At 41.4% G+C, this 12664-nt stretch overlaps 1 protein-coding gene across 1 annotated transcript in view; it reads left to right on the top strand.

Annotated features, from left to right (window-relative positions):
• Positions 1-8911, top strand: part of LOC309569023 (sushi, nidogen and EGF-like domain-containing protein 1) — a gene marked incomplete at both ends in the record, with an annotated part of 38815 nt that extends 29904 nt beyond the window's left edge. The window contains one exon of the mRNA XM_082274784.1: positions 8880-8911. Coding sequence (XP_082130910.1) covers positions 8880-8911 — 32 coding nt within the window. The remainder of the gene's footprint in view (positions 1-8879) is intronic.
• Between the last annotated feature and the right edge of the window lie 3753 nt (positions 8912-12664).

The raw sequence follows: 12664 nt of genomic DNA, 5'->3' as shown, positions 1-12664 counted from the left end.
CTGAGGCCTTGGACCTACCGATCATCTGAAGAATTCATCATGTTTTTACAATTTTTATCTTGTGAGTACCCATGATGGTATATGGCTAATAAAGTACCGAGTTTACTGCACTCAGAGTGGCGCTTTTCTTTGTTTTCCAATATTGAGTTGGCCCACCCTTTGCAGCTATAACAGCTTCAACTCTTCTGGGAAGGCTGTCCTCAAGGTCCTCTAATTCATCCCCAAGGTGTTCTATCAGGTTGAGGTCAGGTTAGTCAAGTTCCTCCACCCCAAACTCGCTCATCCATGTCTTTATGGACCTTGCTTTGTGCACTGGTGTGCAGTCATGTTGGAACAGGAAGGGGCCATCCCCAAACTGTTCCCACTAAGTCGGGACCATGAAATTGTCCAAAATGTCTTGGTATGCTGACGCCTTAAGAGTTCCCTTCACTGGAACTAAGAGGCCAAGCCCAACCTCCAATAAATGATTTGGACCAGTTGAAGCTGTTATATCTGCAAACGATGGGCCAACCCAATATTGAACCCTGCGGACTAAGACTGGGATGCCATTAAAGTTCATGTGCGTGTAAAAGCAGCTGTCCCAATACTTTTGACAATATAGTGTATATACTAAGATACCAGATATGCCCATCCTCCAATTAGTTACATTACTCACAAAATATACAAAAATATCTGACATTTTTCTGGCTCAGCCTCAGCTTAAGAACTTTATCACACGATCACCTGATCAAAGACCATTCACACATTTTAATATTAATTATGATTAATCATGAAATCCAAATATGTTTGCAAGTTTGCCATAAATATAATATAACTCCTATACTGCAAGTCCTGAATTATGAATTTGGCATAATAATCTAACACTATGCAGAAGTGAGTCTGATTTTGCACTCTCCAGCTTTAGTAAATAAAGCCCAGTTTGTCTAACCACTTCCGATTGTGTCGCAATTGGGACCCCAGTTTGTTGTCTTTTTTTTTTGCGGACAATAGACAAAACAGAGAGGCACTGGAGAGGCACAGATACAAAAAAAAAAATGGTCTTGCAGTATGAAACCCGTTGGATTTAAGGGTTATGCACTTTAACCCCAGATCGGTTGAATATTGGTACAGATCCTAACTGGGTTTTATCAAGTGGATAAAAATAACAGTGTATTTTAGTTTTTTTTACATTTTATTTATTATTTTACATCTTTGTGACCATTTTTGTTTCACCCACAAGATGGTGCCAGATAGCTCCGTTTTCCAGTATATCACAATGAAAAAAAAGTTCTTGTACAGGGTGAGCAGATTCCTACCTTTTCTTATTCTCAACAAATAGCTGTTTGTTTGTCTCTATCCACGTGGAAAGAGAATCTAATGGGAGTGATTTTATAATTATCAATCACCTGCTGTACATGCAGGGCTTTAATGAGGAAAATGAGTCTGCATCCCTTAAGACAAACAATATTTTACCAAAAATTACATTTTTTGTTGCAGGGGATGCCCACAATCTGACTTGCTTCTTAGTATAGACTTCTAGAAAAATCAGTGAGCCAATCACAGAAGCAGGAAATTACATTTCTGTGGGGTGTCCCATGCACAGAATGCCACCAGGTCGCCATATTGCATTTTACAGAAAATTACAGAGCTGCAGATTGAAGAGGAAAGATCATTTTTATTAACATTCAATTACAATGATACGTGTGTCCCAAGACACAGACCTGTGCTGACTAACCTGTATACAAAAGTTTGCTATTTTGAAAATGTTTCAATCAGGTCAGCCAGCAGCAGCTGCAATGCAGAGGAAGGAGCACCAACAAAGGATGCGTCATAGTAAGCCTATGGGTGACATCACTGCTCCCAGACATTGCCAGCCATTTTTGTCTGCTTTCTCCTCTCCCCTGCAGCTGGCACTGGGTGAAACAGGGGGGATCACGTGACCGGACCGGCCTGAAAATAGTTAAGTATATACTTCTTTCTTACACAGGTTGGTCAGAATAGAGGTGTTAGGAAGGGTGAGGGAGAACTTTTAAGACTAGTTGGGTTCATCCTGGATTTCTAGAGAGAATAAAAACAGTGGTCGTGGGACTTTTAGATGAGGTCAGTCACTTCCTAAATATCAAGATAATATGAAATCACAGGATGATAAATAATTTATTGGATATGTCATGATTGACACAATGGTATAAAATACAGATAAAATTAATAAATATATACATATACAGATAGAGAACAAGACATGAAGAAAATAATTCATATAAATACATTTCATGGTAATAAATAAATATATCATAAATATTATATATCATAAACAACATATAGTCAGTTTCCAAATGGTATGTCTTCTTATTTATAAGCTCTACGCATTTCGTGGCTCTTGGTCCGCTCATCACAAGCTATTTAAAATTTATATCTGAAAATATAGGTGTCACGGTTCTCGCTGTGGCTTACAGACGGCCAGGCATGGCCGCCGTTAAGTACCTGACATGGGATTTGAACCTGTGTACTTTCACATCCTGTCCAGTTATCCTGCCTCTGAGCCACACTTCAGATCATATGATCTAGTGTTGTTAATGTGGTATTGCCTGCAGCACTAGGGGGCTGGACTTCACCTGAGTATGCTCCTGTCTCTCATTGTCCACCTGAATCTAATTGCTCATTTAAGCAAGCTATAAAACACTGCCTCTCGCTTAGAGCAGTGTCAGTTCATTGCTGATCTTTGTTCCAAATTGTTCCTGTTTGACAGACTTTGTTCCTGTTTCCTGAGTGTGTGTTCCAGACTGACTCCGGTTTCCATCCTTACCCTCGCTCCGTGTTGTTCCTGCGACCTTATCTTCCTCCCATCTCCTGATCCTTATCCGGACTCGTGTCATCCAGTGACTACAGTTATTCCTGGAATTCCCTTCCCATTGTATTCCTTCCGGTCCTGCTTATTAGAGCACCTTCCCTGCCAAGCCCCCGTGCACAGATTCACAGCCCAGGTGGCTTTCTTACCTGGTCACCTTGGACTGTGGATATCTGCAAGGGTGAGCGTACATCTCTGCGTTAAAGACTCCAACAAAGATAAGCCCCGTGACAATAGGCTAATATTAGAATACAAAATACTCATATAAACAGAAGGAATATAACAGATTGCTCCAGATATGTACGGATGTAAATAAATACCAGCTACTTACAAATGGTATGAGATGACCCAATGACTATGGGAGGAAATGAGACCACCCCAAAAGCAACTGCCTAACCCGGGGCTGAGGTGGGTATAAGCCAAGGTCACCACAAAGGGGGGAGGTGGGAGACGGGGGGGTTTACTTCATGTCTTGTTCTCAATCTGTACATGTCTATATTTATTATTTTTATCTGTATTTTATACCATTGTGTCAATCATGACATATCCAATAAATTATTTATCATCCTGTGATTTCATATTATCTTAATATTTAGTAAGTGACTGACCTCATCTAAAAGTCCCACGACCATATTCTCTCTGTATATTTACTAGGGATGGAGGTTAGCCACCGCATATCCCTCAGATCATATTCTTTTTCTTATCCTGGATTTCTACTTTAAGTCTTGCATATCCTTGAAGAAAAAATGTAACTCTTAGGCAAACTTTTTATAGAATTATTGTCAAATTAACTGACACATACTGACAATGCTAAATCTGGGCATGTACACATTGAGGATCTCTGGCAATGCAAGGGTTACGGAGATAATCCAGCACGTAAATATCATTAGACCATATTATGTGGATCAGAAAATACCACCAACTGCATATCTACCTTAGCCAGTTTGGATTTCCTCTAAGCCAGTGGTCTCCAAACTATGGGCCAAACCAGATATGGCCCTTTGCTTGACTTTATCTGGCCCTTGGGGCACTATTCCACCAACTGACACCATCGATGGGGCACTATTCTTCCCATTGATACCAACAATGGGGCACAATTCCTCCCATTAAAACCCATTGATGGGGTGTTGTGTATGCCCACTGATGCCGGGCATTTTCTAATCCCACTGGCCACAATTTGGCCCCTACTGAAGCCTGTAGGACAGTAAACTGGCCCTTTGCTTGCCTTTATCTGGCCCTTGGGGCACTTTTCCACCAACTGACACCATCAATGGGGCACTATTCTTCCCATTGATACCAACAATGGGGCACAATTCCTCCCATTAAAACCAATGATGGGGTGTTGTGTATGCCCACTGATGCCGGGGCATTTTCTAATCCCACTGGCCACAATCTGGCCCCTACTGAAGCCTGTAGGAGAGTAAACTGGCCCTTTGCTTGTCTTTATCTGGCCCTTGGGGCACTTTTCCACCAACTGACACTATCTATGGGGCACTATTCTTCCCATTGATACCAACAATGGGGCACAATTCCTCCCATTAAAACCAGTGATGGGGTGTTGTGTATGCCCACTGATGCCGGGGCATTTTCTAATCCCACTGACCACAATTTGGCCCCTACTGAAGCCTGTAGGACAGTAAACTGGCCCTTTGCTTAGAAAGTTTGGAGACTTCTGCTCTAAGCACCAAAGAATGACATAAGAAACCTGTAAAGAGCAATACAGACTTAAAACCTCCATGTGGAAGTTTACATATTCAGCTTATTTCAAGAATGTCTAGAAGAAATGCCCAACAATAGCTGTCTATGTTTTTTGTATTTTTATTTTTTTTGTGTGCTGAGACAAAATACATGTATGTGTAAAAATAAACACTGAGATCATACATTTTTTTTCATGGTGACAATAGCAACCAAAGCAAGCTCCGGAAAGCAATGATTAACACTATTACAAAATATCTGAAAAAAATAAACTGAAAAGGTTGGAAGCCAAAAACAATTTGATTGATTTTATAAACCTGTGGCTTATATTATGTAATCTTATAGTGGACCATTCAGTATTCTATCAGGATTTTTATTTAGCTTTACAGTAGATTGAAATGGAAAAGTATTAATATTATAATAATAATGATAATGATAATAATAATAATAATAACTAAGCTGGAATAAATAGCAACTGTATTCATTTTAAAGGGTAACTCCACTTTCGTGGAAAAAAAAAAAAGAAAATAAAGAAAAAAAACAATATAGCATATACAATTGCGACACAAATCATATTGTGATTGAATTTTATTAAAAATGACCTTTCCTTTTCAATCTGCAGCTGTTGTAATTTTCTGAAAATGCAATACAATATGGCCGCCTGGAGCTGTTCTGTATACTGACCACACCCCCAGAAACATCATTTCCTGCTTGTGTGATTGGCTCACCAGTTTTCCCAGAATAACAGTTGAAAAAATGAAAATAAATACATATCATAGTTTCTATTTAATACATTATTTTTTTGCATGGCAATTACCATTGATTATACTGTCAAAGACTCTGTATGCAGAATAAAGATACCTTTATAAAGATCCCAAACATATTATGAATTGCTATTTGTTATTTCAGAGGAAATAGTTTTGAAAGATCTATGCAGGTTGCACTCAACCCACAAAGCTATGCATGACAATGCACTATAAAAACAAACATTGGTCACAATAGGGGTAGGAAAAAATTACTGATTATTTTGCCGTTTTTAAATAGTTGGTGTGCAAAACCATATTAAAGCTCTTTGACATTTACACCATTGGAAGAGCGTGACTTAAAGGGAAGTCGTCCGACTGTGTCAAATTTCGTCATATTACTTGGAACGGACCAATGAGAATAGTGAGAAGGAATGACGAGAAACAGGAGTAGCATGCTACTTATAGATATATATATATATAAGAGAGGCTGCTGAGACATCTCTAGTGCAGTATATCTTCGGATGTACAGGACATGAAGCTCAGGTAGGACGCTAAATTTCTTAAAAAGACAGTGGATTGCACAGGAACCGCTTATTCGTGTTTAATTTAAATGTTTGTAGCAAACCTTTTCTTTAAAATTGGAATGAAGCTTTAGAAATAATGACTTTGGATGACATTTGTTGACCACTTTAAGACCGGAAGGATTTGCCCCCTTAACCACTTTACCACCGGAGGATTTTGCTGTCTTCCGTCCAGGCCACTTTTTGCGATTCGGCGCTGTGCGACTTTAACTGAAAATTGCGCGGTCATGCGACGCCATACCCAAACGAAATTTACGTCCTTTTTTTCCCACAAACAGAGCTTTCTTTTGGTGGTATTTGATCACCTGTGCGATTTTTACTTTTTGCGCTATAAACAAAAAAAGAGCGTTTATTTTGAAAAAATAACAATATTTTTCACATTTTTTTATATGAAATTCCCCCCCAAAAAAATGTAAAAATCAAATTTTTTTTAAATTTTTGGCCAATTTGTTTTATGCTACCTATGTTTAGTAAAAAAAATCGTAATAAGCGTATTTTGATTGGTTTGCGCAAAAGTTATTGCGTTTACTAACTAAGGGAAAGATTTCTGTCATTTTTGGTGTTTTTTTTTTTAACGCGTAATGGCGGTGATCTGCGATTTTTTTTGCGGGACTGCGACATTGCGGCGGACAGATCGGACCCTTGACTGACATTTTTGACACTTTTGGGGGTACCAGTGACATTACTACAGTAATCAGTGCTATACATATGCACTGTTACTGTAAAAATGACACTGGCAGGGAAGGGGTTAATTTTATTGGAGAGGGAGGGGTTAATGTATGCCTGGTGCTTACTGACGTGTGGGGGGGGAGGTGACTGTGTGACAGAAGGACAGATCGGATGTCCAGCTATGCTGAACACTCCGATCTGTCAGTCCCTGTCACTATGGAGATCCGCCCGCTGTGTTTACACACAGCGGGCGGATCTCCAGACTCGTTCCCCGACGATCGGGGCAGACTCCCGCTGTGAATGAACACAGCGGGAGCGAGCCTCCGGCAGCGCGCGAGAGCCGCCCACAAGGGGCGGAGTCCAGCGACGTAGGTCTACGTCGCTGGACGGGATCGCGGCACTTTGCCGCAGTAGCCTCAATGTAAGCGGGGCTAAAGTGGTTAATGACCAGGCCCTATTTTGTGATTCGGCACTGCGTGATTTTAACGGACAATTGCGCGGTCGTGCGACGCTGTACCCAAACAAAATTTACGTCCTTATTTTCCCACAAATGGAGCTTTCTTTTGGTGGTATTTGATCACCTGTGCGATTTTTATTTTTTGTGCTACAATTCTGAAAAAAAACTTTCTGCTATATAAAATCCCCCCCAAAAAAAAAAATTAAAAATCTAAATTTTTTTTAACATTTTAGGCCAATTTTGTGTTCTGTTACATAAATTTGGTAAAAAAAAAAAAAATTGCAATAAGCGTATTTTGATTGGTTTGCGCAAATGTTATTGCGTCTACTAACTACAGAAAAGATTTATGTCATTTTTTATTGTTTTTTTTTTTACTAGTAATGGCGGCGATCTGTGATTTTTAGCGGGACTGCGACATTGCGGCGGACAGATCGGACCCCTAACTGACATTTTTGATACTTTTGGGGGGACCAGTGACATTACTACAGTAATCAGTGCTAAAAATATGCACTGTCACTGTAATAATGACACTGGCAGGTTAACCCTGTGGGTGATCAAGGGGTTAAATGTGAGCCTAGGGGAGTGATTCTAACTGTGGGGGGCGTGGCTTTTGAAATTGCCATAGAGACATGTGATCCTATATAGACGGATCACAGGCGCTCTGTGATCATTCCAGGGAGAAGAACGGTCAGATGTGTTTACAACAGCTGACCGTCCTTCTCACTCAGTGGGGAATGATCACAGGTGTTAGGCGGTAATCGGAGCCCCTGGCCCCGTGCATCGGCTTCCCTGCTGCCAAGTGGGGGCGGGGGCTCGCCCCCTAGCTTCCCGCGTGCGACCGACATAGGTCTACGTCGGTTTGCGCAGGAGAGCCACCCTGCCGCAGTAAAAAGCCGGCGGATGGTCGGGAAGTGGTTAAAATGGAAGCATGTAGCCACTTTTTAAATTATGTGTTTGCTTTTGCTAATTCCACTAGGGTGGCATATGCTTAAAACTCAACTCCGGCTAAAGCTTCTTTTTTTTTTTTTATCATTGGATAGCATGGGCACAGGGTAGTACCCATCTTGCGTTTGATGCTGTTGTCTGTGTGCACATTGGGGAGATTGCTCCTTAGTTCCTGACTTTTGCAGAGGTGTCGGATAATATCTAAAATGTAAAGTGTTACTAAACCCACAGCAGTAAAACCATTGTTTATAAGCAGTAAAGCATGCTTGTTACACCCATTGTGGAACCTAAGGGGTTAATCCTCCACATGGTGTGGAAAGGCTGTTTGATCCTGTCTTTTCTAATCTTCCCCTTGTTTCATTGTTCCCAATCCATCTCCTGATAGAACAGAGCCTGGGGGCACTCTGCACATGCTCAGTATGGTGTGTATTGCTAGAGAGATTTCTTTTTTTTTGGAAGGGTGCATGTGATCAGCACAGGGCCAATTAGCGCTGTCCAGAAAGAGGGTTAGGGGTCGAGTAGCCTCAAAGGACAGTCAGAGGAGAATGAAAACCCCTCCTGCAAACTTTAACCAGACACTGATAGAAGTAACAAGACTTCTATATACTGCTGATGAGAAAAGGTACTTAGCAATTTATATTTACTAAAATAAATGCATTTCCATGTTCTTCTGTGTACTGTGGGAGACCATTTATAGTGAATACAGAGTGCTGGGTTTAGCAACACTTTAAACCAGGGATCCTCAAACTACGGCCCTCCAGCTGTTGAAGAACTACACGTCCCATGAGGCATTGTAAAACTCTGACATTCACAGACATGACGAGGCATGATGGGAATTGTAGTTCCTGAACAACTGGAGGGCCATAGTTTGGAGACCCCTGCTTTAAACTCTCTGTCAATTTAAAGTATAATTGAAGGCAAAACTTCCTTTTCTTTTTTTTTCTTCTTTTTTTTTTTTTTAGAGTATACTATAGAGGTGTCAGACAGTCCCTAAAGTTTAAGCCTTGTCCCCTGGCTGTCAACAATTTTAACCACTTTACCACCGGAGCATTTTGCTGTATTTTACGTCCAGGCCACTTTTTGCGATTCGGCCCTGTGCGACTTTAACTGACAATTTCGCGGTCCTGCGACACCGTACCCAAATGAAATTTACTTTTTTTCCCACAAACAGAGCTTTCTTTTGGTGGTATTTGATCACCTGTGCGATTTTTACTTTTTGCGCTATAAACAAAAAAAGAGCGTAAATTTTGAAAAAATAACAATATTTTTCACATTTTTTTATATGAAATTACCCCCCCCCCCCCCCAAATGTAAAAATCTAAATTTTTTTACATTTTTGGCCAATTTGTTTTCTGCTACCTATGTTTGGTAAAAAAAAATCACAATAAGCGTATTTTGATTGGTTTGCGCAAAAGTTATTGCGTTTACTAACTAAGGGAAAGATTTCTGTCATTTTTGGTGGTTTTTTTTTTTTAACGAGTAATGGCGGCGATCTGCAATTTTTTTTGCGGGACTGCGACATTGCGGCGGACAGATCGGACCCTTGACTGACATTTTTGACACTTTTGGGGGTTCCATTGACATTACTGCAGTAATCAGTGCTATAAATATGCACTGTTACTGTAAAAATGACACTGGCAGGGAAGGGGTTAATTTTATTGGAGAGGGAGGGGTTAATGTATGCCTGGTGCTTACTGACGTGTGTGGGGGGAGGTGACTGAGTGACACAGTGACAGATCGCAGGTTCAGCTATGCTAAACGCTGCAATCTGTCACTGTTTGTCACTTAGGAGATCCGCCCGCTCTGTTTACACAAGCGGGCGGATCTCCAAACTCGATTCTCCGACGATCGGGGAAGAGCAGCGGTGATCACCGCCGCTCCTCCCCTGGCCCGACTCCCGCTGTGACTGAATACAGCGGGAGCGAGCCTCCAGCGGCGCGCGTGCGCCGCCCACAAGGGGAGGAGTCCAGCGACGTAGGTCTTCGTCGCTGGAGGGGAACGAGCCACTTTGCCGCAGTAGAGCCCGAGTGAGCGGTCGGCAAGTGGTTAAGGGACGATCGTATGGATGACCACCTCCCAGTGTTTATAATGTTCTTGTTGCTCTATATCAATATTATCATAAAAAACATTTTAATCCTGTTCACTGCCGTTGGTGACCAGATGTTCACCTGTGATCTTAGAGAAGACCTAACCCAATTCCCAAGATTTTATGTCATTTCCAAACTCGATTCCCCGACGATCACCGATGATCACCGCCACTCCTCCACTTGCCCGACTCCCACTGTGACTGAACACAGCGGGAGCGAGCCTCCGGCGGCGCGCGTGCGCCGCCCACAAGGGGAGGAGTCCAGCGACGTAGGTCTACGTCTCTGGACGGGAATGAGACACTTTGCCGCAGTAGAGCTCGAGTGAGCGGTCGGCAAGTGGTTAAAGCACAAATATATATAAAGTGCAGTGCTAAAAATTATGATAAGTGAAAATATCATAAACCAGTAATAAATTGTAAATAAACACAGTGATGATAAGTTAAAATATCATAAACAAATTTAAAAAAAATGGTAAATGAACACAAAAATCAGTCCCAAGTGTAAATGGTGAAGGAAATTATTCCAAGGTGAAAAGCGTGATCACAGTGCACGCCAAATCCCGACACCAACAGGGAATGATGTATGCACTCACCAGAATGATTGGACCCAAAATACCATACAGTACATGGGTCAAACTGGCTCATAAGGTGCGTGGTGAGTCTCCAAACTGGTACTGTATCCTCGGATACTCCAATACAAACGTAACAAATGCAGGTAGAAGAAGGCTCCAATTCAGTCGATAACCATGCCTGTTCCTTATAAGTAGATCCAGTTCAAATCAATGTTATCAGTCAGTTGCACAACACTGTTGCATAAGATTATCCAGAACTGTCTCTGGCTGATGGCCAACTCTGATGAGTACACTTCAGGGTAGCATCACGTTACATTGTATCTTGGCTCACACATTTGCCTGCTCTGTGCAATGGTGAAGTGTACTCATCAGAATTGGCCATCAGCCAGAGACGGTTCTGGATAATCTTATGCAACAGTGTTATGCAACTGACTGATAACATTGATTTGAACTGGATCTACTTATAAAGAACAGACATGATTATCGACTGAGTTGAAGCCTTCTTCTACCTGCATTCGTTACGTTTGTATTGAAGTATCAGAGGATACAGTACCAGTTTGGAGACTCACCACGCACCTTATGAGCCGGTTTGACCCATGTACTGTATGGTATTTTGGGTCCAATTATTCTGGTGAGTGCATACATCATTCCCTGTTGGTGTCAGGATTTGGCGTGCACTGTGATCACACTTTTCACCTTGACCATTTTGCACTTGGGACTGATTTTTGTGGTCATTTACCATTTCTATTTAATTGTTTATGATATTTTCACTTATCATCACTGTGTTTATTTACCATTTATTATTGGTTTATGATATTTTCACTTATCATAATTGTTAGCACTGTGCTTTCATAATTTTTAGTGCTGCACTTTATATATACCTGTATTTGTACTTCTTGATCAACTTTTCTGTCAGTTGAATGTGCCAGCAGCTTATTTCTCTGTTAGCGCAATATATCACATTTTTCTTTTTCAACAGTTTTAAAGCATAAGGCCCCTTTTACACAGTTTTTCATGCGGACTAGATTGGACCATACATTGCTCTCTATGGAGCTGCGGATCCGTTGACACCTGCCGACATCCGATCCGATCCCACCTGCTAAAATACAGACGGACAGGGTTCTGTTCCCGATCCTCCTGGCGGATTGGATCAGATGAAAGTCGGATGGAAATGGACTGTCTGTCCGTTTCCACCCCATGGAGGACAGCAGGCTGTGTCCGTGTCCGCCTGCTCAGCAGGGATCAGTGCAGAGATCCCCTGCTAAGCATGAGGATCTGCTGGTGGACCCTTTTCAGTGTGAAAGGGGCTTAACCACTTTACCACCGGAGGATTTTGCTGTCTTACGTCCAGGCCACTTTTTGCGATTCGGCGCTGTGCGACTTTAACTGACAATTGTGTGGTCTTGCGACGCTGTACCCAAACGAAATTGACGTCCTTTTTTTCCCACAAACAGAGCTTTCTTTTGGTGGTATTTGATTACCTGTGCGATTTTTAATTTTTGCGCTATAAACAAAAAAAGAGCGTAAATTTTGAAAAAATAACAATATTTTTAACATTTTTTTATATGAAATTTCCCCCAAAAAAATGTAAAAATCAAAATTTTTTTAAAATTTTTGGCCAATTTGTTTTCTGCTACCTATGTTTGGTAAAAAAAAATCACAATAAGCGTATTTTGATTGGTTTGCGCAAACGTTATTGGGTTTACTAACTAAGGGAAAGATTTCTGTCATTTTTGGTGTTTTTTTTTTCTTAACGAGTAATGGCTGTGATCTGCGATTTTTTTTGCGGGACTGCGACATTGCAGCGGACAGATCGGACCCTTGACTGACATTTTTGACACTTTTGGGGTTACCAGTGACATTACTGCAGTAATCAGTGCTATAAATATGCACTGTTACTGTAAAAATGACACTGGCAGGGAAGGGGTTAATTTTATTGGAGAGGGAGGGGTTAATGTATGCCTGGTGTTTACTGACGTGTGTGGGGGGAGGTGACTGAGTGACACAGGGACAGATCGCATGTTCATCTATGCTGAACCCTGCAATCTGTCACTGTTTGTCACTGAGGAGATCCGCCCGCTTTGTTTAC

This window comes from Pelophylax lessonae (genome assembly GCF_965119305.1).
Source record: "Pelophylax lessonae genome assembly, chromosome: 12".
Taxonomy (NCBI): domain Eukaryota; kingdom Metazoa; phylum Chordata; class Amphibia; order Anura; family Ranidae; genus Pelophylax; species Pelophylax lessonae.
This window is presented reverse-complemented; position numbering and strand designations above follow the sequence as displayed.